Below are 25022 nucleotides of genomic sequence, written 5' to 3'. Positions count from 1 at the left end.
AGCAGACTGCTCGTTCGTTCCTCCACAACTCTCGTATCAGTAGTACTCTTGAGGTCATGGTGCGAGAAGAGACTCACGCACCGAATCCACTATGTGTCACTCTACATTGGGGGGCACTCATTTGTCGTAGGCATTTGCCTGCTCCATGTTGCCTCCACCGCCACCTACCGGCATTTTCCAGGCTCGGATGCGCGAAGAGATACTTGGGGGGCGTAAGTGAAATCTCTGGGAAGTGGGTTGGTGTCTGGTACGCGAGTCATGGGACGCTGGACGTCATGGAACGACACGATGGAACCAGAACAAAGTAGATACGAAATGTCACGATGAGTATAGGAGGGTACGCATTGCCTCGGGAATAAGAGGCTGATGCTTCAATACCCGGTGACAGAGAAGCATACACACATCGAAGATGATGTACTTTAATAGGTCTTTTTCGACGGTGACTTCGAGGGATAAGGCATTAGGAATGTGAAATGGGCACAGGTTTCACCATATGATTAAGAGCCCAGTGGTTACTTTTTTTAAGTTGGAATCTTTCAGGGGTCCTCACCATTGTCCATCTACTCGATTATCAAATAGTTATGAGCCAGGCCACCATAGAGATGAGGGTTTACTTCGAATTGGTCTTTTCTATAAGACCACGTGTAAGAACTCGTCTCAATACGCAGAAGATATACAATGCCTCATCATAGGAATCCGTACACCCGTTCACCGCTGCATGAGGAACTTCATAGTATTTTCAGCATTCCGAAGGAGAGAGAAGTTCGGCATTCTGGACAACTAGTAAACTCGCAAGGCTACCCCAGCATCTACACGGTCGTAGTTATATGATCTTTGACCATGTCCCCCGTTGACGTGACCCTCTCGATCTGGGAGATATCTGCCCATTCCCTGACTCTTCATGTCCGCTTTTTCTCGAGGCGGAGTGCCCGAGGGGACGACAGCGTCATGACCAAGCTCCTGATTGCCCATTTTCGTGACCAAAGGACCTGGGAATGCAAACAATATTGATACATTGATAGAGAGACTGTAGGAATACCTACCACGTATCCCGCATTATACTCTCCCCACATCTCATGCATTACCTTAACCTCGCTCCACTCCACCTACTGTAGTGCTCTCGGAGACAGATTCGCTAGGTTAGCATTGCATATCCATCAATTATCCATTCACAAACGAAGCTTTGGTTAGTGGCGTGCATTCGCTCTAGTCCCCGCAAATTGTTTAGCCAAGAAATAGTAGTAGGCGGGGAAGAGCTAGAGATAAGATGAGTGACTCGCGGGCCGGCTGTTTCGGCAGATCGGCCAAAAGGGGCCCGAGACAGCAACTTCTTGTGAAGTGCTCAAATGTTAATAAATACACTCACGTGTCAGTACCTATATCCGGATCTTTAGTGTTTAGATGCTTCAAGCATTACCGATAGAGTGAAGTTAGTGAAATTTGACTCGGTCCCGCTCTCTTTCATCCCATCCATCCCATCCATCTCCATCCATACCGAGAGAACCACACCATAGCAGAATCCATTTCAACCTCAAACTTTCCTTACCCATCTCTCACTTCGGCCCCTCCCCCCAAAAAAAAATAAAAATAAAAAAAGGAAAGAAGAAAAAAAATGTCCCTCCAACCCCCTCCCCCCTCCCCCACCACCATCCACTCCACAATCGCCCTCCTAACCCACAACCTCGTCCACCTCTCCGACCCCTCGGGCGCCTTCCTGCAGCACCTCGCGGACGGCCGCACCATCGACACAAAAGGCTGGCACGACTGGGAATGGACGCACGGCATCGGCCTCTACGGCCTGTGGCAGTACCACGCCCTGAGCGGCAGCCCCACCACCCTCGCCACCATCCAAGCCTGGTTCACCTCCCAGCTCGCCAAAGGCACCACCAAGAACATCAACACCATGGCCCCCATGCTCACGCTCGCGTACCTGTACGAGGACTGTAAGCAGCGTGAGTATGAGCCGTGGCTCGACGCGTGGGCTGCGTGGGCTATGGACGCGCTGCCGCGGACGCGCTTCGGCGGTATGCAGCACAGCACGTACGAGGCCGAGAACCGGAACGAGCTGTGGGGTGACACGCTCATGATGGCGGTGCTGCCGCTGGCGAAGATTGGGCTGGTGCTGAGGCGGCCGCGGTATGTGGAGGAGGCGCGACGGCAGTTTTTGCTGCATGTGCAGTACCTGTTTGACACGGAGACGGGGTTGTTCTTTCATGGGTGGAAGTTCGAGGACGGGGACCGGGGCGGTTTGAGGTTGGGGCATAATTTTGCGCGGGCGAGGTGGGCGAGGGGGAATAGTTGGTTGACGATTGCGATTCCGGATTTTATTGAGATGTTGGAGATGCAGGAGGGGGATCCGATGAGGGTGTGGTTAGTTGATGTGCTGACGGCGCAGTGTCAGGCGTTGAAGAGGCTGCAGGCAGATAGTGGCATGTGGCGGACGCTATTGGATGTCCCGGAGAGCGAGGGCAGCTATGAAGAGGCGTCGGCGACAGCGGGGTTTGTGTACGGGATGTTAAAGGCTGTAAGGAAGCGGTATATCGGGAAGGAATTTGAGGAGGTGGCAGTCAAAGCAGTGAAAGCGGTCCTGGGAAAGGTGAATAAAGATGGAGAGCTCTTGGATGTCAGCTTCGGTACGGCAATGGGGTCGACACTGCAGCATTATAAAGATATCAAGCTGACAAGTATGCCATACGGCCAAGCAATGGCGATAATGGCATTAGGAGAGTTCCTAAGGACGTTTATATAGCCAACCTAGGAATTGAAGAGAAGAGAAGAGAAGCGAAGCGAAGTGTGCGATCCCAAGGCATCAACGTTTAGGAAGCAATGGAGGCCTGAAAACCCCCTGAACTCCCACCCCTGGGTAAGAGCGGTAGGTTATAGTGTGAGAATGAACCACGGCGGCCCTCGAGATGGCAGACCCGCGCCATCAGAGCTCCAAGCATCAGTGCTATATCTTTCTGCCGCCTGCCACGCTTTCCGTTCTCGGAACCACATAATATCCCTCATCACTCTCATATCTTTCGTTCTGTCCTCCAGTCGGGATGAGTTTCTTAGGAGACAGAACTCCTTGAGTATGGTGCCGCGAGCATCGGGGGATACCTCGTGCGACTCCGAAGCAGATGCTTTCTCTGGTCTCCGCCGGGTTGTGAATTGCTTGAAGCCTTTGAGACTCGCAATCACTCTCCTTCCACGGTGATGGCGTTCTGAGAAGTCGTGGCTATGGATACTTGATGCGTCGCTGCTGTCAGAGCGACTGTGCGGCTGCAACCTCAACGGCCGTGATGACTCCCTGATGTCCGTTGGCGCCCGCGGAAACCTCTCTTGTGGACGGGTCACTCGATGAATTTCGTAGAACTGAAGAGGTCGGGCTGGTGGGACAGATTGTGGAATCGATACGGGCCGTATGACATATGCCCCAGAGCGCATCTCAAGCGGCATGCAAGGCAAGAGCTGGGTCGATTTTTGTGGCGAGAAGAGCGGGTTAATAACAAGCCGGGTCTGAGATAGGTGTTTCCAGTAGGCGTCCCATTGAGGCATGCGGAGGATGTGATTGCATGACAAGCCCATGCGCTCCATCATAACTCTGAGGTATTGATTCGCCGCTGCTGGGTCCTGGATGCTTAATTGTTTCAGCTTGCACAGTGTGTAGTGATCTCGGAGCTGGCCCGGATCAAGTTTGACCAGGCGGTGTATCCTTTCGCAGTGGTAACAGAATAGGCCGTCTACAGTGCCTCTCTCCATGGCCCGCCCAAAGTTACACCGCGCTGTTTTCTTGACATCTTCCTCGAGGCTCGACCATGACTCCGTACCGACAATGGTCGCAATTGAGTAGCACTGTGGTATTGTTAGCTCTTGTTCTTCGATAAATCGGACCTAAGAGCACGCGCAGTTAGGGCAAATGCAGCAGCTGAGGATGGTGCAAGATACGAGTGAATTTGTTGTAGTAGCTCAGTTGGCAGCTTCGTGATTCGGCAGTTGCCCTGAGGCGTAGATTGGATTCCCACGCGTTGTTTTTCATTGAGAAGACGAAGAACCTCGACTGTCTCGCGGTACGGCTTCAGTCTTGATATGGATTTGAACGCCTCTAGATGCTCCATCAATGCCCCCGTGAGTTCTTCCAGTCTTTCTCGATGGTGCGTAAGGGGTTTGGTGTCGACGCTTCGCCAGAGGGTGTTTCTCCTCAACGACTTGCTATCACGTCGCCTCTCACTGGAATAAAGGTGTAGGTCTAGACAGTGGGATACAGTACGAATAATCAGGGTTGCAAATAGGTGTCTTATGAGTAGATTCGTTTCATGTGGATTTGATAAGGTTTCTGGACGGGACAAGTTGGACATGACTGGCATTCCGCTTGATTGTGGAAGTAACGATGCAGCCAAAGTGGCCGGCGTATTGCTCCCACCTCCGGCTTAGAATATTATGAGGACGAGAGTTCCCTTACAGCTCTATGGCGCCGCTTCAAGGACTTCAACGAACTTTTGGAAATTCAAAGACGATTTGGTCGGACTTGCCACCTGCTGCTCCAGCTTTCTAGTTGGTATGTGGCACACCATAAGCAGTGTTACAAAGTCGGAAGGAGATTTTTGTCCCAGTGATACAGATGACGCTATCTCTATACCAGCTGCGATATATGGAGCCAAGAGAGGTGGGTCTGTGTGATTGAGGTGAGTCGGGCGTTCCGTGAAATCAGTCCTCTCACTAAGCCTACATATTGATTATAATCCCAAAGCCGCCAACTAACTCAAACAGCACACCATTTTACGCAGCCAGATAGTTTGCGTCCATTTTAGCCACTTAAAGATCCCTCCCCTAACAATGACCTACTGGGGCTGGATCCTTAGTCTAAAGAGTGGGAAAAATCGTACTCAATCGATATTCTCAACCCCGTTGAGGTTCCGCCAAAACAGAACCTAAAATGCCCTGTCTTTAATCTGTCTACATTTTTCTGCCACTGCTTGTAGGACTTCACCGCATTTCTAGAAATCCGGAGCAGATGCAAGACCAGTGTTTTGACTGGCTAAGACATGGTAGGGGCTGATATCTCGAATTCATGAGACTGAGACCGGTTATATGTATCAACAAAGGGTATGGGGATATACCACCAGAGAAGAGTCACGTCCAACCTGATTCCATCTCTCTGCCGCTGTCGAAGATGGCTTAAAGCTGTATCAGGCTATTCAAAACAGCTGACTTACATCTTGCCTAGATTCCTGAAAGCCGTTTGAAGGACCTCAGGCGGTGCCAGAACAGTGTACAGACTACAACCTGATCACAGCATAAATTCGGGAATTACCTCCGAGGGTGTTGTCAGTTTACGAATTCCCACGCGGATCGCTCAAGCTCTGTAGTCGCCCATCAAAGGCGGTGAGAGCCGCATGGGTTGAGCATCGGCAAGGTCGGCTACCAGTAAACAGGCATCGGGGATATGATGATGATGAAAAACGGCACCATCCCTGAGGCAATCCAGCGGCTAGAAGATAGATGACCGCTCCTTGATGCCGTTCTTGAGAGGCTCCGTGATTGAAGATTGGATGAGGTCTTTCATTGCGTACGAGGCTGATTGCGACGCTCTAGGAAATGAAACACACGAGTCAACGGGCTGGACCGGCACCGATGCTCTGAGACTGGCAAAGACGGGTGCTACCGGAGACGCGACAGGTACCGAGGCGAAGGTGCGCTCGCGGCACATCAGGTGGGCAGTCGGCTGTGATGCAGGCGGGCCTGTCTCTCAATTGCGGTTGGTGAGAACGAGGTCGGTTCGCGGTAGAGGTTCAGGTCGGTCTGACAAGGTGGCGGAGGGGAGTTCGGCGTGGGATTGTTTGGGCCTGTCAACCCTTGGACGCTGAGTGGTGGACAAGAGGGGACAACAGCAATCCTGGGCTTGATTCTGGACTCAATCCCGGAGGGCCTCGTGTGCGAGTGGAGGGACAGGCGCCCTTGACCAAGAAGTGGCATTCCACGATTCCGTGGTCCTGATTTCGAACGTCCTGTCCTTGAGGTACACACTATTTCTGTGCTTGTGCACACTTGCTTAGCATCGCCTGCGGTCCTCCGGTATGTTGTTGTTGTTTGTAGAGTGCCAGTTCTGGCAAGCCTGATAGCTCTCCGGGCCCCCTCAGGCGGTGTTGAACTGCCTGCCACTTTGTGCCCAGCGGACCCTGGGCTGCCTGGGTGGTGAAGGTGGCGAAGGTGGGCGGCGCTGAGCTGCAGCTGGGCAGGTCGGATACCCAACAAAGGCCCACCGCGGGCCGCCCACCTGGCAGAACGTGGCAGCCCGTGGCAGCCAGGAAGCCTGCGAATCACGCCGTGCCTGCTGGGCGCAGAGATATGTCGGCACAGACGGGGCGGGTGGAGCGTCCTGTCGTCGTCCAGTCAGCGGCAGGCGGCCGCTGTTTCAGAAAAACTCTGTCCAGGTGTGCCCCGCTCGCCCAGGAGAAAGCGCCGGAGCGAAGAGCAGGCGCAGTTCCAGAAGGGACGGAAGTGAAGGCCCACGTGGAGCGCACCGCCGTCCTCAACACCATCCCCAGCCAGGTCCCAGCTGTCTTGCACCCTTCAACCTGGCCGCGCCCTCTTCACGACGCTTGTCGCTCCAATCCGCTCACGCACGCCGGCACCTCCGCACCCTGCACCGCCAAAGCAGACAAGATCGGCCCCTTGCTGATCGAACCGCGAGCCGTCCTGTGAAACGCGAAACGCACGACGCCCCCGACCTGGCTGATCCTGACGCTGTCTCGCTGCCCTGAGGGAACCCACACTCCTCCACCCTCTGCATATACCCGCCGTCAACAGCGCATCTGCCGACATCACCACCTGCCACACCTCGTCTGCATATACCGCATCGCAGCACTACTCCACGCCGATCCTCTCAACCACAGCCTGCTGCACCCTTCAGCCGGCAGCATGACGAACTCTCTGGAATCCTCGAGGCCAATCCTCGCCAACGTGAGCTCCCCTCTGCACGCGCTCTGCGTGCCCGATGCAACCCCGCCGGACGCTGTTGAGGCTGTGTGGCCGTTTAATCCTTTGATGCTCTCGCCTCTTATGACACCCACCTAACAGTCCACAGTCCTCCAACTACCGCGCCAGCACCCGCCTATCCACCTACTCCGCTACTCCTACTCTCACACCTTCAATTGCGCCCTCGCATCTCTCAAACGCCTCGTCAACTGGCGGCGACCCCCGTGCACATGACATCAAGTCGTGGAACGCCGGCTTTGAGCGCCTCGAGGACAAGCGCCTCCAACAACAGCGCTACGTCGTGACCCCGAAGAAAAACGAGGACATGAGCAAGCTGGCTCTAGGTGCAAAATTAGAACGCGCCCTCGGTCGGCGCATGACCGGCCAGGATGCCGTCTTCGTGCAAAAGCACCGCAAGGCGGAGAGCTCCGATCTGATGGACGAGAAGAAGGTCAGCGCATAGGCCCCGTACCATGCTCATTCTTTCGCTTGATTCTATTCTGGCAAGATGGTGGGACACCATGTGGCTGCTGTTGGAGTTGTCTTTTGGAGAGCCGGACTATTGACGGGTCGGGAACTGGGAATTACCGGGCACATGATTTCAGCGCTGTGAGAGCATCATCATGCGAGAGATACCTTTTCATTACGTTACTATTCATCCTCCTCATATGACGATCCGGGAGGCGAGCTACGAAGAATCCGTTGTTGTGGCATGGATCGATAGACGGGTTGATGGTGGAACCTAATGTACTTGCCACCGGTCTTTGTTCTGCGTGTTTCTTTGATTTTCTTATTGTCACCGCTCTCATCATATACCTACTTTTCCCTTTTCAGGGTTGCCGTGTTTCATCCATGTATTTCTTGAGCAAATCGCTGGGGTTAAGGATTCTGATAATTTTGGGCTGATTGACTTGAGTAATGGCATTTCGGAGGATATCACAAAGACATTTCTACCTCTTACGCAGACACTGCCGGTGACGAGGCTATACAGAATTACCTCATAGGTGTATCAAAAGACGTCTCCCTTTATCGCCATTAATAAAGCAAGCATCATTCTCCACACCGGCCCGTTTCAAGAATCACCCCATCTGCTCTCATGAAACCCACAAACGGTCACTGTCAGCACTATCATGTACATCTTTCCGCTCTGCCAAGCCGTCGCTGTAATCTTCTCCTGTTCTCCGTCATGCCAAGCTCCACCACACCGCCGATCTGGTGGAGTTCTCCTGTCAACGCCCCGAATTCCTCCCGCTAAATACACCGACAGGCACGATCTCGCACCAGCCGATCTCGAAATCGCGTGACCCAAGCCACCCGTTAACGCCATTCGGACTAGAGGGACGCTGGCGCAAACCCCGAATTCATGCAATTCTGTCAAACGGCAATGTGTGCCTCAAATGCATTGGCCTTAACATTAAAAGTAGTGCTACTAGGTCTGGATTATTTTCCTAGTCTCAAAAAAGAACGTGGCACGTGGTACCAATTAAGCGCCACCCAACTCCCGATCCATGCCATGAGCCAGGGTATCGACGCGAGGGCGTATAAAAGCTTCGGTTGGTCATCTAACCATGTTCACTCAGCGCAAGCGACCTGCTTCGGTGTCGGTTATGCAGACGACCAGATCACGATGTCAGACACCCTTGAAATATTTCTTCTATCGATAGCAACTGTTGCCCAAAATTGCTCGCGCTCAGAAATATTGACTGTTTGGGGCGTTTGGCAGTGAATGACCATCCCGTTTTCGCTTTCAAGTGCGTGTAGGTCTGTAATTACGACGACGGCTAAAACGATTTGTACAGCTGTGACGCCCTCTGATACGTCACGCCTCGGCTGCATTTGTTCCTTCCTAGATTTGATATGCTCTCACGATCTCTACTTCTTCATGCTCAAAAAAACGCCCTTCAACCTCGAACCTCCAATTCTCTACTCCTCACTATCTACTCTACACTCAATCCGCCAGACAATCATGGCTCTCCTCTCCCTCCTCCTCTTCACCCTCTACCTGATCTCCCTCACCACCGCCCAAACCAACCTCCCCTCCGTCCCCCCAGGCGTCTTCTCCGCCAGCGCGCGCATCGAAATCGCCACCACCGTCCCCCTCCTCTGGACCGCCGTAGCCAACTTTTCCGCCTACCCGGAATGGAACCCCTTCGTTCGGTCCGCTCCACTCCCCCCCCCCCTCTTCCTCATAAAAAGACACCCCTACTAACCTCCCTCCCCCCCTCCAGCTCCGCAATCGTCACCAACGCTCTCGCCATCCCCCTCCCCGCACCCCAACAATGGCCCACCGAAAACGCCCGCCGTACGTACCATCCCAGAACAAAAAAAGATAACCCTCCCATTTCTTCAACTACACCAACTAACACCCCCCAACTCCCCAGTCTTCTTCCGCGTCCAGATCCCACCCCTCCCCCTCCCCGTCAACGCATCCACGCCGGACAACCCCGCGCACACGCAGACGTCGTTTGAGAACATCACGCACGTGCAGCCCACCCTTGGCCGCGTGGCGTGGAAGCTGCTCAGCCCGGACCTCGCGCTCGAGGCGGAGCGGTGGACGGCGGTGAGCGTGGCGGCGAGCGGGAACGCGCTGTACGAGAGCCGGGAAGTGTACCGCGGGGCGCTGGCGGGGGTGTTAGAGGGGCTGTATGGGGCGGGACTGCAGGCGGGGTTTGAGGCGCAGGCGGAGGCGTTGAGGGGGTTGTTGGAGAAGTGAGGTGAGGGCAGGGGGGTTCACGGCACGGCCATGGCTTTTTGAATCTCAGCGAAAGGCACGTCGGTAATGGAGGCTAAGAGCGATTCACAATATAAAAAAATAGAAATATTGGGTATAGACATCTTCAACGCCCCGCCCTCAACTCCCCCCACCCGTGATATACGGATTCCGCCCCGCAATCCCGTTGTTCACCGCCATCGCCAGCGCATACACGTCCGGGTACGCGCTCACCGTCGCCGGCTTGTCGTACGGCAGCACGACGCACTTGTCGCGGATCGCGTACGCGTCCATGTACAGCACGTTCGGGAACGACTCGGGCGTGAAGGCGTTGTACGCCTTGTCGAAGAGGTCGTCGTACACGCTCACGGCGAGGTTCATGATGGCCTTGTCGAAGTTCAGCACGTCCTCGGCCTGCTGTGTGAGGGTCCACGAGAGCAGGTGGAACGTGTCCTTGCGCGCGCCGTCGTCGGCGACGATGTTGCGGTTGTCCTTGACCTTCTGCAGCTGGTCGGCTTCCATGGTGGCGGCTGAGTTGGAGTCGGAGTACGAGTCGAACATGGGGAAGTTGGCGCTACTGAAGAAGCCCTGCGTGGCGTAGTTGCCGAGGGAGATGCCGTTGGGGAGCTGGTTGATGACGAATACGGACGGGCTGTTGCCGATGAAGTCGTTGAGGACTTTGGTGGTGTAGTCGGTGTTGCCGGGGTTGGGGTCGAGGACAAGGTTGTTGATTCCTTTCAGCTGGTCCCAGAGCCTGTTCCATTCGGCTTGGGTTAAGTCGGCGTAATTGGAGTCGGTGTTTAGAGTGTGAGAGAGGTTTATGATAATCATTTCATGATACTGAGCCGTGAATCTAGTTGAAAAGTCAGTGTGAAATCCCCAGTGGTGGACGTTCGTGACTTTACTTGTTCACAGCGCTGATTATATCCGCCAAAGACTGCCCATTTCCGCCGACCCAAACGCTTTCCACTTCCGAATAGTGCCCCGAGACAAAGTTTCCATCGGAAATTACAGGCCTTAGGTCGAAGAATCGGGATCCGTAGAGCAATTGGTTGTACATGTCCAAGTACTGGGCTTGGGTGTTCTCAAAGTTCGCGCCAACCGTTCCAGGGCTGTAGGAGCTCATACCCGCATCATGAGAGCCTGGCATGCAGATGTGTCTTAAGGTCCGATTGCCTATCGATCCTAAGCTCTGTTGCATCCAGTCGATCGGAGGTGCACCATTTGACCAAATCGCACCACTTTCGTCGGTGGACATAATCCAATTGACAGCAGAATTGTGTCTGAAGCCTTGATCGATTACGGACCCTTGCGGATTTGTTTTAGTCGACATCCCGTCTAAAGTGACGTAGAGATGGTAATCAGAAAGCTTTTTCGCTTGTATTTGGAAGGTGTTCGAGGTTCCAGCAAGCTTGTAATATGCCTCGCCAGCGTCGTCGCCAGTGGAGCCTTTTATGGCATACTCGACGTAGACTTTGCTTGACTTGCCTAGAGAGCGTTAAACGTGATGTTGGCAAGTCGTCTAGCTGCTGTAGAACACACCTGCGCTGATGGTAGGCCAATTCCAAGTGGACATTTGATATGAGTGCGATCCTGTCACAGTCCAGTCAAACGGCGAGCCGTTGACCAGCGTCATGTATCCTCCCCAGCCCATTCTGAAAGCAGAAAATTATATCACGCAGGGCCGTGCCCCGGAACAATGCGAGGAGTATGAAAAAGTGAGTGTGAGATTCTAACGACAGAAGACTAGGATTCAAGAAAGAGACACAGAGTGAGGGGCAGGGGATATATAAGAAGCTAGGTCTACCAAGCCACCGTGACTTCCAATTCAGCATGTGGAATGTAATCGTCTTTAAGTGCGAAGACCACGCGCGTAGCTTCATCAGGCCTCCCCTGCCGCGACACCACACGATTGGACCCCGGTTGATGAGACACTATGCCACAGCTAGTACCTGGATGGTGAGAAGGGCTTGGGGCGCAGCGGGGGTAATAATCCTTCATGGCGATCCACTGCGGTTGCAGTGCCGGCAGCATGAGGCTAAAAAGTGGAGGTTGCGATGTTTCATGTTTGGCAGAATGGCAGTTCCGGACTCCGAGAGGCTGTGGAAATCTTCCGTGTGTAGATAGAGCTGGCGGTGAGCGAAACGTCGCTCCAATAAGCCAGCATCGTTACCGCTGCCCAGCGCGGCGCATGAAGGCGGGCTGAAGGGGTTGTGTCGGCAGCGCTGGCTGGTATGAAGGGAGGCGATCAGATGCTCGGAGAGCCCGTTACAATAGTCGCTCAAGATTGCATAGATTAAACAGATAGATTAAGACAGGCCCAGCAACGAGTGAGGTGTCGTTGTGTCGTAAACACTCTAAGAGAGAAGGAGGAAGGTGGTGACGAGTGGACCCCTGAAAATCTCCCGGAGGTGTGGGCGAATTGCACAACGGCCGCTCCGCATCCACATCAACAACCTCTGCAGGGAGGGCTTCTGACCTTCCTCCCACGGCATTCAGCATCACACAACTAGCATCAGAGGCGCCATTTTACTCAGAGAGGGTATCGTGGATAAGAGCAGCCAGCCTTCTGCCACAACATGAAGAAAGAAGAGCTAAGTTGGAGGACAGGAGACAAGAAAAAGACATCAAAGTTCACGAAGAAAAGATATTAATAATGGTCTTCCTTCCCGTGTTCTCTCCCGAAGAGTCAAATCGACGATGTTCTACTTACTTATGTGCTATGGGCTTTGCCTAAGCCAGATCCTTATATCTATACTGCTTGCTAATAATCAAGGCAGAGGATCACGTAGATAGAAGTCTACATAGGAACTCAATTTCGTCACAACTTTTCCCCCGCACACCTGCTCATTTTCCTCCTGTTTAAACACTCTTAGCCGCATGATTGCCGGACTCTGTAGGTATACATTGAAATGCTTGATTACACATAGGCTTCTGGAGAAGAGAGAAGAATATTCATGCCTCGACGAGTTAGGCTGCAAGGCTCAGCCGCACGCATGGACGCCACAACGCGACAAGGCCCGGCCCGCTTCCCAAGGTCCACCTGCGTCTCCTCTCACCGCTCAGTTTTCATTCCAAGAGCCGCAGTGGCAGGCTTATTCAACAACTCCCATGTAGAATCTTGACCGACATGCAAGAGGATTACTACCATGTCCGGGATAATAGAGCGGGTTGCCTCTTCCGACATGGAAGAAGACCTGAGAGACTACCTTGACTCAGACTTCTATCCTCCAGGCAGCGATGCCCACATCTCCCAGCAATCCCTCAACAAAATTACCCAACTTCTCCAAGATGCCGTTCCCGGCTTTGCAACATCCCCTCGTCTCTACGTCGTTCTCTACAAAGCGGATATTCTTCACCAAGGGCACTTGTTCCTCTCACGCTCCTTGACGGACACCCACTTTCCCTTCACAAACAGCCTTCTCCCCAAAGAACTCGATCCCTCTGCACGCAGCAGATTCCTCCGCGCTCAATCTCTCGTCTTGACACCACGGTCTGAGCTCTCCAGTTGCGAAACCGGCCAACATGTTTACGCCGCCGCACAAAACCAGCTGCCCTTCCGAAAGTTGGAGACTCTCGGCACTGGAAATAGCAGGCAGGTTGAACTGGTAGAAAGCCACACTACAAAACGGCAGTATGCTCGAAAGTTAGTGCGGAGAGGCGTTTTTGGGCGTTTCCAATCCGATTTCTCCGCCTACTTGAACGAATTCAAGATTTTGCGACGGATACGGCATCGGCATATGGTTAGCATTGTAGGCTCGTATACGGACCCTACGAACGCAGCGCTTCTTATGAGTCCAGTCGCCGACTGCGACCTGTCACATTACCTGAAGCATCCTATATCGTCGAGGGGGTATCAAGGTACATTAAAGACATTCTTCGGTTGTCTGGCTACAGCTTTGGGCTATCTCCATGGATTTGATATCAGGCATAAGGACATCAAGCCAAGCAATATTCTCATCTACAACGGAGATGTATTGCTAACCGATTTTAGAATATCAAGAGATTGTGATAATACAAGGGGCACCACCGAAGGGCCTACCCCAATGACACCCAAGTATGCAGCTCCAGAAGCAGCGGACTATGCACCCAGGAACTCCTCTTCGGATATTTGGTCGTTGGGATGCGTGTTCTTAGAAATGATCACTGTCGTCAAGGGTTTCGCGATGGTTGAACTGTCTGCACATATGTACGACCTCAGTACCACAGGAATCAGCCGGCAGTCCAGGAATGGGCCGAGAAGCTTCGAAAACACACTACATCGGACCCTGATAACTGTGCGCTCGATTGGATCCAAGAGATGATGCACGACAATCGGCACCTCCGTCCAACTGCTCATGGGGTCGCCATGCAAATCATCGCTCATCGCTCAGAAAACGCTCGCGCGGGAGAGTTTTGCGGATTGTGTTGCCGACACAAGGATGACCATATGGACGGCATGGATATTGATGGTGTCTTCGCCTCTCAACTCGAGGTTATAGATATCGAAACTTCGATTGAGACTACACTGCAGAGGCCGGTGGTTGTGCCGGAAGAATCAGGACTTGGCCATGAGCAAGTTGCAATGATTGATGATACATCGGAGTTAGACATTAAGAATACCGCTGAGCTTCTTCGGACAACCCCAAACGGCAGCAACTCGGACAAAGAGCGCAACAAGCGCAACGCTGAGAAGCGCAGCCAGACCATGACCGCTTGGTGGGCAGAGCGCAAAGCGCGCGCCGCTTAGAGCAAGGCCGCCGAAGCGCGACCCAGCGGCCACCAGCTCACCACGAATCAAGAACCCATGGGTGATGTTTCTGTCTTCACTGGAACTTCAACTCGGCGACACAATCATGCGATGAGGGTTATCTCTCGGGTTCTTCCTCCTGTTCCATTCCTCCAGCCCTCTCCTTTCGCTACTGGAGAGATGCTGCCTTCGCCTGACCCGAGCCACAATAGCTACAGCTCGTACTAGTCCGAGGCCGAGACGGTGGTGTTGCCTGACTACGGTATCAGGAGCGAAAGCGATAACGACAGCGGTGTGGATGTAGGCGCCAAGCATGGCCGTGAGCCTGACAGCGAGCCACTTACTGACTTATCGCTAAGCAACACCTCTATAGCAACTATTCAAGATCCGTCCCAGCAACCTCCCATCCTGCGCACGTCACGCTTTTTCATTCTTCACAGCAGTAACGAAGTCAACGTCGAAACCTCGGTAGCCCGTTCGGTTTGGACCTGCCACCGAAACATAAAGTCGAGACTAGACAATGCCTTCCGCCTTGCTAAAAGCCGAAATAGCTCTCAACCCATCTTCCTTATCTTTAGCATGGTCAGTTCGCGTAAGCTCTACAGCGTGGCAGAAATGGTCTCGACCGTAGATAAAGACGCCCCAGGATCGAAACGTTGGGTAGGTGATAGCTAGGCAGGACAATTTAAGGTGAAATGGTGGAGCATTACGCAGATCGCTTACGACGATGTAAAACACTTACCTCTCAAAGATGGGGTTTCGCATAGTTTTACGAGGGTCAACAACGGTGTGGAGATTGGACAGATGACCGGATTAGAGTTGATGAGGAGGTTTGGCATTGCAGTTGAGGGAGGCGACGACAGCGATCACAATGATGAGGATGACGACGATGATGATAGGATGGATATCAGTGTCGAACAACCTAACGGGTCACACTTTCGACACCGACGCGTTATAAGCAACAGCGAGAGGGACGCTGATACGTTGCTTTTAGGAGAGGACGAGGCTGAAGTCGCAAGCGGCCAAATTATGGTCGCCGGGGCTAGGATGAAGAATCTATTCTCTGGAAAGGGCGACAACGTCACGGTTACTCCCCTGACAGAGAAGAGAAGGGAACCAGGGAGGTCGACAAGAAAGCGTCAAAGGGACTCGACACCACCAGTTTCTCCCCCATATTTGGGCAGGAATGATGGATAGCAGTAAGACTTGAACAGCTTGACCATCAAATACTAATCGAGTCGACTTCGCAACTAGTTTTATAGAGCTGTTACTGTAGCTTGTAGCTTAATCATGTCCGTATTCACCGAGAAGCGATTGTGCGCTCATGAATAGCTCTCAATTGGACAGCCGCTCGGCATCGCTGCTGGGCATTGCTGCCCTCGATTCTGGATACTGTTTTGAAAGCCCTCTTCCACGGCTTTGAATCACCACTGTCTCAACGGTAACTATACCAAGTTGCATCCGTATGTATTGTTGACTAACCTCTTCTGTAGCTTCGATTCTTTGCTATGAGATTAGATTGTATACACCATTTTGTCATAGATCCAGGCTCACTTTTCTACGAGTGCGTGTAGTGCTTCAACGTACCGAGAGAATGTAGGGTGAAGTTCCACACTTCCAATCTGTATGCGCCCCTCTACCATCGTGTGACTGTCCAGAGTAGTTTTGCAAGCCTACTAGCCGTTCAAACTGCAGAATTTCTCTCTAATCAAGAATGTTGAAACTACCATGAGGCACTAGAAGTAGTGGTAAGAAAGCTTACGGAAAATTACGGCAAGACGCTTTGATATCACGTGATATCTCACTCGCTGCTTCATCCTCCCACATCTACAACTGTTTTACACTCTCTTTTGTATCAGCTCAATAGTACCAAGAACTAACAAGAAAACGAGGTAATTCGGAGTTCATCCGACTCGAAGCTACGCGAGGTCTCGCGGATGACTTCCCGCAATACCGATTATATTACTTTTCATTAGCGATAGTGTGGAGAAAAGCTTCGCTACCCATACGAGCTCCCATACTTTTACCAAAGCCCTTACTAAAAGGGTTCCGGCAACTATTCCTAGAGCAGGTGACGTCCTAGCATCATGCACGATGTCCTCAACTGGAACGTGGAGAATCAAGCCTTTTCTTTCTCCCCTGCACCGATGCCTCCGAAATGAAGTGCAATATCGAATCTGGATGTACCGGTATGGCAAGGACCACATGGCGGCGGAGAGAGGACATAAGAAGTCCCTGAAGCTTCCGCGCTGATCTCTCCGATCTGGTTGAGATCTACCCTGCATTTCTTTCTCCATCATGAAATCTCTCGCTATATCCGTCATCGCTGTACTGACTACTGTCGACGATGTCGCGGCTCGTTCAACGATTCAGCAGGTGTGGGCCAATGGAGTTGATGAGATACATGTATCTTAGACCAACTCACCGTATCTGGCGGCGGCTCAGCCAGTCCCGCGACTGTCAATTTCCCCGGCGCCTACTCAGCTAGCTATCCAGTTACCCTCATCAACATCCACGCCGTGCTATCCACCTACGTCGTGTCTAGTCCCGCTGTCTACAGCGGCGGGAGCAAGACGGTCGCGGGTAGCGGATGCAATAGTGTTGTAGCGACTAGGATCCCGAACACGACGCTGAAGACGTCGGCGTCGCCTGTGAGCACGAGTGTGTCAGGAGGCGGTGGGAATAGCGCGGGATGTACGGCTGTGAAGTATGATCAATGTGGTGGGGAGACGTTCAGCGGCTGTGCTACATGTGCTGTAAGTTTCCTCGTGAGAGAAAGGGGTTACTTTGACGACGCTGATATTTCTATATTCTGGGTTTACATGCGATGGAGTTTCGGCTCCTTATTACTACCAGTGTCAGTGAGGTATTCCTCGTAGTTCGTATGATATACTTTTGGACAGGGTGTGTGGGACCCCGACAGTGGAGGATTGAGCGCAAAGTTGAACGGAACGGCATCGATATAGGACCATAATAGTGTTTTAAACTATGTAGACTTACTCATCTAAGGTGGAATCCAGGTCGCTATGGGACTTTCATGAGCACTACAGGGTCTGGTTCGTGATCGCTTGGATGTCATATCTCGTCGAACTGTCCACGCTGTTATGAAGCGCCTCAAGCAATGGCAAGGAGGCGTCCAAAGAGCTCATTAGCGGGCGTGTTAGTGCCCATATTACCATCTGTAAAGGCTGCACTACAAGAAGACTCATTTCGTAGTGCTCGAGCGCCAACTTAGTAAAGCTCACTTCGTTGACTTATTGAGCTTTTCGTCCACAAGCCTCGAGACCATCTTCTCCAGAATTGCAAACTCTCCGCTTCCAGCCTTGTCTTCAAAGTAGCCTGCCACGCTCTTCTCCACGTATTTACCGACCATATCAACCTCCACGTTGACCTCCTCGCCCGGTTTCTTAGCCGCCGTGACTACACGTTCTTGTGTGTAGGCAATCAGCATCACCTCCCACCACCCTTCTGGACCGTCTTGAACTTGTGTGACCGTCAGGCTTGCTCCGTCCAAAGTGACATATCCCTTCTCCACGATGTATCGTAACACGGAAGGGTCCCGGGGCTTGAAGCGGAACGTAAGCGCATTGCCGTCCGATGTCACGGAGACTACTGAAGCGACAGTGTCTACGTGTCCCTGCACAAAGTGTCCGCCCATACGCGTCGTCGAAGCTACTGCGCGCTCGAGATTGACCTTGGAGCCCTTCTTCAAAGAACCCAGGTTTGTACGGCGGAGAGTTTCGGGAGCGACGCCGACTTTGAAAGAGGATTTCTCGAACTCGGTGATCGTGAGGCAAGTGCCTGTGATATTGTCAGGACCCAATTAAGAATGAACAGTATGCCGCCCACCATTCACGCTTATGCTATCGCCTAGATTCGCATCTTCAAGAATGTCCTGCGCGTTCGCAATAGTCAACGAGGTCCCGCCGCCTCCGCTGGCTGTCTGGTCAAGCTCCTCGAGCGCCGAAACAGCTGTATGCAGTTAGCTAAGCCCAGGACCAAGCGTATGCGTTGCTCAAAAGCACTTACTTCCTAGAATTTCGACGATTCCAGTAAACATGGTGGTGAGCCGGCGATGTGCGGTAAAATTGGTGAGGGAGAGATGCGGGCCTCGGTGATCGTCATTGTTTGGAGGGGCTTTTAGCTCTGCTATTTCCGAGTCATAGTCGGGGACCCTCTGTCTTTCTTGCCAGTTCTCTCTTTTGCAACATTTTTTATCAAAGCAGATATGCTATTGAATACACTCTCTAGATCGTCAAGAAGCCAATTGAGGGCGCAATGGAGCCTCGCTTCTTTCAAGCGCCAGCGCAGTGCTCCCTGGAGAGGCATAGCTGCGGTAGCTGATGCGCCTGATACATCCACTCTTCCCCTGGCGGGCATAAAAGTTCTGGATATGACAAGAGTCTTGGCTGGTGTGAGTGGCAGAAGCTTGTAGCAAGAGCTTGTCCTGATTTTTGAATCTAGCCATATTGCACGCAGATTCTAGGAGACCTTGGGTATGCGACGGCGGACCCTGTATGAACCAACTCCTCCGAGGTTGGCAGACAAAAGAGGTGTTATTGACAGTTGTACTAGCGCAAACATTATCAAAATAGAGCATCCAACACGTGGAGACGATACTAGAGCTTGGGGGCCACCGTATGCGAAGCACATAAAGGGAGACCATGTGGATGGGCCTGGGGAGAGCGCCTACTTCCTGGCGGTATGAATCGCACAATTCTTGTGAAAATGAAAACTGACATTGCTTCTAGGTCAATCGAAACAAGAAGTCTTTGGGTCTCTCATTTGCGCATCCGTCTGGGGTAGAAATACTTCACAAATTGGCCAGGGAATGTGACGTCCTAGTCGAGAACTACATACCTGGCGCGCTGAAGAAATATGGCATGGATTTCGAGTCGTTGTCGAAAATCAACCCAGCATTGATCTACGCAAGCATAACGGGCTATGGGCAGACAGGCCCATACAGTAACCGTGCGGGATACGACGTTATGGTAGAAGCGTGAGTTGTCTCATATCAGCTAGAGCGGGCCCTTTACTAAAGACTGTATAGGGAAATGGGCTTGATGCATATCACTGGCGAACGAGATGGACCACCTGTGAAAGTTGGCGTTGCCGTCACAGACCTGACCACCGGATTGTACACTTCGAACTCGATCATGGCAGCGTTGCTGGGACGAGCAAAGACCGGGAAAGGACAGCATATTGACGTGGCGTTGAGTGATTGCCAGGTCGCCACGCTTGCCAACATTGCGAGTTCGGCACTGATTAGTGGCAAGAAGGATTCTGGTCGTTGGGGAACCGCACATCGTAAGTTAAGCTATTCATTGTCTTTGATCTCAATTCTAACAACACTCAGCGTCAATCGTTCCATACAAAGCATTCAAAACAGCCGATGGTGACATCCTCATCGGCGGCGGCAATGATCGACTGTATGGGGTTCTTTGCACCAAGATTGGCAAACCAGAGTGGACAACCGATGACCGCTTCATCACGAACGCTGTGAGAGTGAAGAATAGGGTTGTCTTAGAAGGTCTGATCGAAGAAGAGACCAAGAAGAGGACCACGCAAGAGTGGCTAGATGTTCTTGAGGGCTCTGGAATGCCGTACGCTGCTATTAACGACATTCAAGCAACCCTAAAACACGAGCATGGTAAGCTCTCACGCTTATTCTGCCAAAGCTGCCGTGGTACTAATGCGACCATAGTGCTTGCTCGAGATATGGTCAAAGAAGTGGACCATCCTACTTGCGGCCCGATGAAGCTGGTCAATACCCCAGTCAAATACTCGTTCTCGAAACCCAGCATAAGAAGTGCACCGCCCACACTTGGACAGCATACAGATGAGGTGCTGAAAGACCTAGTGGGTTTATCTGAGAGTGATATCGAGAGTTTGCGAAATGATGGAGTTGTTGCATGATGGGTAGTCAGAAAACATGCCTGTTATATATAGAACTTAGCCACATAAAGTATATCTCACGAAGTCTTGCGCTACGTTTCAATACTTTTTTACCACGCTTGAAACACACCAATTTATCTTTCGTGAAGAAGCAGAGGCAGGGGGTGTTCATGGCTTAGTCATCGCGCTGGGGCCGTTTCTGTAGAGCTGCTGCTCGCTGCGGAGATCCCCCAACCACGCCGGCCATCATTTGCAACACATCTTCTGGAACTCTCGTGAATACAGTGCACATGGTCGCCTGCGAAGGACAAATCTAAGCATGTCGGTTTCGCAACCCCCCGCACCACCAGTCGGTCCCAATCCCACCGCGGACTCGATTGCGGCCGTCCCCTCTGCGACGACAACGCAAGCTCCCGCGAAGCAGACAGACACCAATGTTGCTTCCATTCCAGCAAAGCCGTGGCAATCCTCAATGCAGCATGGTTCTCACAACAGCCCTACTGGCCCGGCTTTTCATCAGTTCTCTGCGTCGACGGAGGAGATTATCAAGCGCGTGAGCGCCAACGCCTCAGCCCGCGCTGGGACACCGGGATATCAAGCAGCGAGAGAACAGGTGCTGCAGAAGATAGTCACCAGCGACAAATTCCCAACGCCGTCGCCAATTTCAGGTGCCAGCAAGCGAGGAAGAGGAGGCGCAAAGAGTGGTACTCCTACTGGATTCAAGAGCGATGTTGGCGCAAGCAGCGCTACACCCCAACCAATGTCAACACCCGTATCGGGAAGAGGAAGGGGCGGCGGCAGAGGAAGAGGCAGAGGGGGTGGCAGAGGTGGAAAGCGAAAGCGGGCAGATAGTGACGACAGCGAGGTAAGCTATCCGGAATCGCTTTGTAGGCTTGAGGAGATCGCTAACATGCGGCACTGACGAAGAACGACTCCGATATCTCATCTTCATACACGCCACTACCTACGCAGACTAAGTCTGGGCGCAATGTGAATAAACCGACCCAGTTCGTGCCCACATTGCCATCCCCCTCAACTGGAACAAAACGGCGGCGCCCGAACAAGAAGAGCGCTGAAGCCGCACTTTGTAAAGTATGTCACCGTGGGACCAGTCCTACTAACAACATGATTGTGTTCTGTGATGGATGCAACACCGCCTATCATCAGTATTGTCACGACCCACCCATCGAGATGGAAGTTGTCCAAATAACCGAGAAGGAATGGCTCTGTAGCCCCTGCACTCGGTCAAAGCAGAGTGCCGTTGAGGGAATGGATGGCCTCGTCGCGGGAGAATATTTGACTTTAGAGGAGGTGAGTACACACGCTTTTTGCTCCTGTAATTTTGACCCCAATCTAACGTTCATCGACTTTGCAGAAACGTACGTACTTGAGAACGTTGACCCCATCAGCTTTGGTCTCTCTTCTGTTACATTCAAACATAATTCATCCCACTCTCCCAATATTTGCTCCGGACGCCCGATCTATTATCGAGAATTCGACTCAAGCTCAATCAAACGCGATTCACACTGGCCTGAGCCCACAAGGGGTCAATGGTCACCAGTCAACCATAGGCAAATCTCGCCCTACTGGTACTCCAGGCCTATCGACAACAAATGAAAATTCTGACCTGGACCCAGCAGAGGCCCAGCTACAAGCAGAGAGTCAGCCCCTCGTAAGGGTTCCTGTTGCCCAGGAAGTCGAACCAGAGCCATATGACGGCTATGACACAGACCCGCCAGCACACTATCCCAAGGCTGGTAACGGTCTAGCGCGTACCATGCGCCCAGAGAGCGAAGATCTTCAATGGCTCGTCGATGACAATTTCGAAGTCTTCAATCACAACTGGAAGGGGGAGAATGAGACTGGCGCTGCGAGTGGTGGTCTGCAGGCATCGAACGGGGTCGAGGGGACTGGTGTTGCGCCGAGCGTGGGAGCAGGGGCAAAAGTTGCAAACAATGGATCTCAATGAAGCTCTCGGAGCTCATACAAGCTTGGGCCATGGGACTTGGGAGCAGTCATGGGTTTCATATGCGGCCCTTCCGCTGGTGTTTGGGGTCGGTTTTGGGGTGGATCATAATGGTACTCACTTGGTGGTTTTTCCATGGTTGTCTCTAATTCAATGAACAAGACACCGACTACTACTGTTAATGGAGCAAGCTATCATATGTCGCTTTGTTGAAACTTTCGAATCTCCTGTGGGGTGTCTGTTGAGTTCAGCCGTCGGTTCCTACAGTCCCTTCCCATAGATATCCGTACATTTTCTTGCCACTGTCTATAGAAACCGAGGGCAGCGGATAGAATATCCCAATCTGCATACACCCTGATGACGCTGTCTGGTCCCTTTGCTCTAGCTATATCATTGGATGCAGCAGATTAAGGACTGGATTTGCAGATTGACCAAATTGTCACAACTATGCTTCGAACCAATACCTGAGCTATACACGTGATCCTATAGGGGTTTTAACACTGGCTGAGACTCTCGGCTCGTGATAGAATCCGTAGTGCGGAAGAGGTCTATTCTTGAAGCCGCCTCTGGCCAGCTCCGATCAAAAAGTTCGGCGTTCGAACTTTGAATAATCAGATATTCACGCCACAACATTAGCTGAACTTTCTCATATATTCTCTGCTCACCTCCACAAAGCTTTTCTTCGCAGTTCCTTCCGCGACTCCACTGGACTTCATCTTCTTGACGTCCCGCCCCTCTCAGTCCCACAACTCCCACAACTCCCACAACTCCCCCACCTCCGCGACATACGCACTATGGCGGAGGACGCGGCTGCTCCACGGAAGTGCCTGAGCAAAGACTGCGAGAACGATGCCAGCTCGCTACAATGCCCCACGTGCCAGAAACTGGGAAAGGAATCCTTCTTCTGCTCGCAAGACTGCTTCAAACGAAACTGGGTACATAGTAAGAACAGCCTAGTTAGAGGCCCGAGGAATACTAACTGAGTCCACAGGGCGATCATAAGACAGTTCACAAGTCACAAAGTAATCCTCTCCGTAACTTCATCCCACCAAAAGTTGTCTCTAAACCCGACCCAGCAACCGGCCAATACAATCCCTTCCCTACGTTCCCCTACACTGGAAGCCTGAGACCAGTATACCCTTTGTCGCCACGGCGGGAAGTCCCCAAGAAGATCCAGCACCCCGACTATGCAAAGGATGGAATACCGCGCTCTGAGCAGGTGTTTGTTGGGAGGAACAAGATCGCAATCCTGGACAAGAAGCAGCAAGAGGGCATGCGCAAGGTGTGCAGGCTAGCACGAGAGGTTCTCGACATCGCGGCGAAGGAAGCGAGGCCCGGCGTAAGCACCGACTATATAGACGAGATTGTTCACAAGGCGTGTTTGGAGAGAGACGTAAGTATTTGCTCGCCCAGAGCATTGCTCGAATGTCGTGAGCTAATGATGGGAATCACAGTCATATCCCTCGCCGCTAAACTACTGTCATTTCCCCAAATCTGTCTGCACGTCTGTAAACGAAATCATCTGCCATGGTATACCAGATCAAAGGATTCTGCGAGATGGCGATATACTCAACATAGACGTTACGCTATACCATGGCGGATTCCACGGCGACTTGAATGAGACATACTACATAGGTTCCAAAGCAGAGGCGAATCCGGATGCCGTGCGTGTCACAGAATGTGCCAGGGACACTCTGGACGCAGCGATTAAGATCGTGAAACCTGGCATGCTATTCCGGGACCCAGGAAACGTGATTGAAAAGCTTGCGAAAGAGCGGAAATGCAGTGTAATCAAGACTTATTGTGGACACGGAATCAACCAGCTATTTCACACCGCACCCAACGTGCCGCATTATGCAAAGAACAAGGCTGTTGGGCAAGCAAAACCGGGCATGTGCTTTACCATTGAGCCCATGATCTCGTTGGGTACGCACAAAGACAAGACATGGCCTGATGACTGGACGAGTGCTACTCAGGATGGTTCTCTGACTGCTCAATTCGGTGAGTTGAAACGCGTCAGATCCCCGCCATCACTGAAACGCAATGCTAATCGCGCGTCTAGAACATACGCTCTTGGTGACGGATGATGGAGTAGAGGTCTTGACTGCACGACTACCGGATTCGCCTGGGGGAGCCATCCAGACGCCAGCTGTTACGAATGGAGATGATGCAACGCCAGCGGGCACTGAATCATGATCTTTTCGATCTGGAGAGTAGGGAGGCATCATATTGTACTATGCCTCTTATGCAGGCGACGACCTACCGCGACGGGGAACCCAATTATCTGATAGGCCTGCCAGCTTTATGACTCCAGTCTTTAAGCACTAGAGATCTTCTACGTAGCCTCCCTTAACTAATCTAGTTCTCGGCATCGATCGTCCCAAGGTTCAAACTGCCTATCAGTTTGGACCCTACAACGGGAGCTGAACTCAATTGAGATACATCTACAATGCCTCGTCATTGAAATCCGTACACTTTACCGCTGTGTGAGGAGCTTTATAGTATTTCAGCATTCCGAATAAGAGAGGCGTCCGGCATTTTAAGCGACTACTCAACTTGCGAAGCTGCCTCAAGACAGTGCCAACAGGGTGTACGCAGATGGGAAGTGTATCCGCTGCTGCCGGTTTCTATTAGGATATTAGAGCCCCCCAGACAGTGGTAGGAAAGTGTACGGATATCTATGCCAAGGCACTGTAGGTTGGCCAGAGTCTTGATGAAGTAGTGAATTACAGTGCCTCCACATTCCTTATGTGTATACCTAC

The 25022-nt window shown here is 52.2% G+C and overlaps 12 protein-coding genes across 12 annotated transcripts; 9 read left to right on the top strand and 3 right to left on the bottom strand.

Moving 5' to 3' along the window:
- Window positions 1-1883: 1883 nt before the first annotated feature.
- On the top strand, window positions 1884-2903 carry BDZ99DRAFT_458928 (glycosyl hydrolase). The gene has a single exon (XM_033719039.1). The coding sequence runs from the start codon at window positions 1904-1906 to the stop codon at window positions 2747-2749; it is 846 nt and encodes a 281-aa protein (XP_033581937.1). The 5' UTR covers window positions 1884-1903; the 3' UTR covers window positions 2750-2903.
- On the bottom strand, window positions 2878-4340 carry BDZ99DRAFT_515735 (uncharacterized protein; the record flags this gene model as incomplete). Its single annotated transcript, XM_033725002.1, has 2 exons — window positions 2878-3837; window positions 4038-4340. The coding sequence occupies 2 exons, from the start codon at window positions 4338-4340 to the stop codon at window positions 2878-2880; spliced, it is 1263 nt and encodes a 420-aa protein (XP_033581936.1).
- Window positions 4341-6903: 2563 nt separating this feature from the next.
- Window positions 6904-7423, top strand: BDZ99DRAFT_485485 (uncharacterized protein; the record flags this gene model as incomplete). Its single annotated transcript, XM_033722717.1, has 2 exons — window positions 6904-6945; window positions 7070-7423. 2 exons carry the CDS (start codon window positions 6904-6906, stop codon window positions 7421-7423), a joined length of 396 nt encoding a protein of 131 aa, XP_033581935.1.
- A 1503-nt stretch (window positions 7424-8926) lies between these two features.
- Window positions 8927-9673, top strand: BDZ99DRAFT_515733 (uncharacterized protein; the record flags this gene model as incomplete). Its single annotated transcript, XM_033725001.1, has 3 exons — window positions 8927-9117; window positions 9189-9262; window positions 9342-9673. 3 exons carry the CDS (start codon window positions 8927-8929, stop codon window positions 9671-9673), a joined length of 597 nt encoding a protein of 198 aa, XP_033581934.1.
- A 138-nt stretch (window positions 9674-9811) lies between these two features.
- On the bottom strand, window positions 9812-11324 carry BDZ99DRAFT_485483 (PLC-like phosphodiesterase; the record flags this gene model as incomplete). The annotated part of the gene is made up of 3 exons (XM_033722716.1): window positions 9812-10523; window positions 10576-11158; window positions 11213-11324. 3 exons carry the CDS (start codon window positions 11322-11324, stop codon window positions 9812-9814), a joined length of 1407 nt encoding a protein of 468 aa, XP_033581933.1.
- A 1804-nt stretch (window positions 11325-13128) lies between these two features.
- On the top strand, window positions 13129-13830 carry BDZ99DRAFT_362356 (kinase-like protein; the record flags this gene model as incomplete). Its single annotated transcript, XM_033714691.1, has 2 exons — window positions 13129-13304; window positions 13467-13830. Coding segments are annotated over 2 exons (540 nt in total), but the record flags the coding sequence as incomplete, so codon positions are not given.
- A 1148-nt stretch (window positions 13831-14978) lies between these two features.
- On the top strand, window positions 14979-15596 carry BDZ99DRAFT_472326 (uncharacterized protein; the record flags this gene model as incomplete). Its single annotated transcript, XM_033721777.1, has 2 exons — window positions 14979-15059; window positions 15090-15596. 2 exons carry the CDS (start codon window positions 14979-14981, stop codon window positions 15594-15596), a joined length of 588 nt encoding a protein of 195 aa, XP_033581931.1.
- Window positions 15597-16697: 1101 nt separating this feature from the next.
- BDZ99DRAFT_515730 (uncharacterized protein) lies at window positions 16698-17365 on the top strand (the record flags this gene model as incomplete). Its single annotated transcript, XM_033725000.1, has 3 exons — window positions 16698-16758; window positions 16815-17155; window positions 17303-17365. The coding sequence occupies 3 exons, from the start codon at window positions 16698-16700 to the stop codon at window positions 17363-17365; spliced, it is 465 nt and encodes a 154-aa protein (XP_033581930.1).
- Window positions 17350-18647, bottom strand: BDZ99DRAFT_408518 (riboflavin synthase alpha chain). Its single transcript, XM_033716512.1, has 3 exons — window positions 18429-18647; window positions 18249-18371; window positions 17350-18200 (listed from the first exon to the last, which is right to left on the bottom strand). Exons 1-3 carry the CDS (start codon window positions 18457-18459, stop codon window positions 17641-17643), a joined length of 714 nt encoding a protein of 237 aa, XP_033581929.1. The 5' UTR covers window positions 18460-18647; the 3' UTR covers window positions 17350-17640.
- On the top strand, window positions 18429-20412 carry BDZ99DRAFT_188192 (CAIB/BAIF family enzyme). The gene is made up of 7 exons (XM_033713117.1): window positions 18429-18813; window positions 18864-18895; window positions 18975-19101; window positions 19151-19398; window positions 19450-19706; window positions 19756-20049; window positions 20104-20412. The coding sequence occupies exons 1-7, from the start codon at window positions 18628-18630 to the stop codon at window positions 20313-20315; spliced, it is 1356 nt and encodes a 451-aa protein (XP_033581928.1). The 5' UTR covers window positions 18429-18627; the 3' UTR covers window positions 20316-20412.
- Window positions 20413-20536: 124 nt separating this feature from the next.
- Window positions 20537-22722, top strand: BDZ99DRAFT_408512 (uncharacterized protein). The gene is made up of 3 exons (XM_033716511.1): window positions 20537-21159; window positions 21222-21605; window positions 21670-22722. The coding sequence occupies exons 1-3, from the start codon at window positions 20614-20616 to the stop codon at window positions 22261-22263; spliced, it is 1524 nt and encodes a 507-aa protein (XP_033581927.1). The 5' UTR covers window positions 20537-20613; the 3' UTR covers window positions 22264-22722.
- A 332-nt stretch (window positions 22723-23054) lies between these two features.
- Window positions 23055-24456, top strand: BDZ99DRAFT_515726 (methionine aminopeptidase; the record flags this gene model as incomplete). The annotated part of the gene is made up of 4 exons (XM_033724999.1): window positions 23055-23195; window positions 23252-23653; window positions 23715-24261; window positions 24323-24456. The coding sequence occupies 4 exons, from the start codon at window positions 23055-23057 to the stop codon at window positions 24454-24456; spliced, it is 1224 nt and encodes a 407-aa protein (XP_033581926.1).
- Window positions 24457-25022: the final 566 nt, after the last annotated feature.

The sequence above is a fragment of the Mytilinidion resinicola genome (assembly GCF_010093595.1).
Source record: "Mytilinidion resinicola strain CBS 304.34 unplaced genomic scaffold BDZ99scaffold_3, whole genome shotgun sequence".
Lineage (NCBI taxonomy): Eukaryota > Fungi > Ascomycota > Dothideomycetes > Mytilinidiales > Mytilinidiaceae > Mytilinidion > Mytilinidion resinicola.
Note: the sequence above shows the minus strand (reverse complement) of the source record. Positions and strands in the feature narration are given on the sequence as shown.

What these genes read in the sequence shown, in the direction of transcription:
- BDZ99DRAFT_458928 (XM_033719039.1), top strand. Translation starts at nt 1,904, where the DNA reads ATGGCCCCCATGCTCACGCTCGCGTACCTGTACGAGGACTGTAAGCAG.
- BDZ99DRAFT_408518 (XM_033716512.1), bottom strand. Translation starts at nt 18,459, where the DNA reads ATGTTTACTGGAATCGTCGAAATTCTAGGAA. An exon ending in AATCGTCGAAATTCTAGGAA is followed by an intron (nt 18,372 to 18,428) that starts GTAAGTGCTTTT and finishes AACTGCATACAG; the next exon opens with CTGTTTCGGCGCTCGAGGAG. An exon ending in CGATAGCATAAGCGTGAATG is followed by an intron (nt 18,201 to 18,248) that starts GTGGGCGGCATA and finishes ACAATATCACAG; the next exon opens with GCACTTGCCTCACGATCACC.
- BDZ99DRAFT_188192 (XM_033713117.1), top strand. Translation starts at nt 18,628, where the DNA reads ATGCTATTGAATACACTCTCTAGATCGTCAAGAAGCCAATTGAGGGCG. An exon ending in TGACAAGAGTCTTGGCTGGT is followed by an intron (nt 18,814 to 18,863) that starts GTGAGTGGCAGA and finishes TTTTGAATCTAG; the next exon opens with CCATATTGCACGCAGATTCT. An exon ending in TCGTTGGGGAACCGCACATC is followed by an intron (nt 19,707 to 19,755) that starts GTAAGTTAAGCT and finishes AACAACACTCAG; the next exon opens with CGTCAATCGTTCCATACAAA.
- BDZ99DRAFT_408512 (XM_033716511.1), top strand. Translation starts at nt 20,614, where the DNA reads ATGTCGGTTTCGCAACCCCCCGCACCACCAGTCGGTCCCAATCCCACC. An exon ending in CAGATAGTGACGACAGCGAG is followed by an intron (nt 21,160 to 21,221) that starts GTAAGCTATCCG and finishes GCACTGACGAAG; the next exon opens with AACGACTCCGATATCTCATC. An exon ending in AATATTTGACTTTAGAGGAG is followed by an intron (nt 21,606 to 21,669) that starts GTGAGTACACAC and finishes TCGACTTTGCAG; the next exon opens with AAACGTACGTACTTGAGAAC.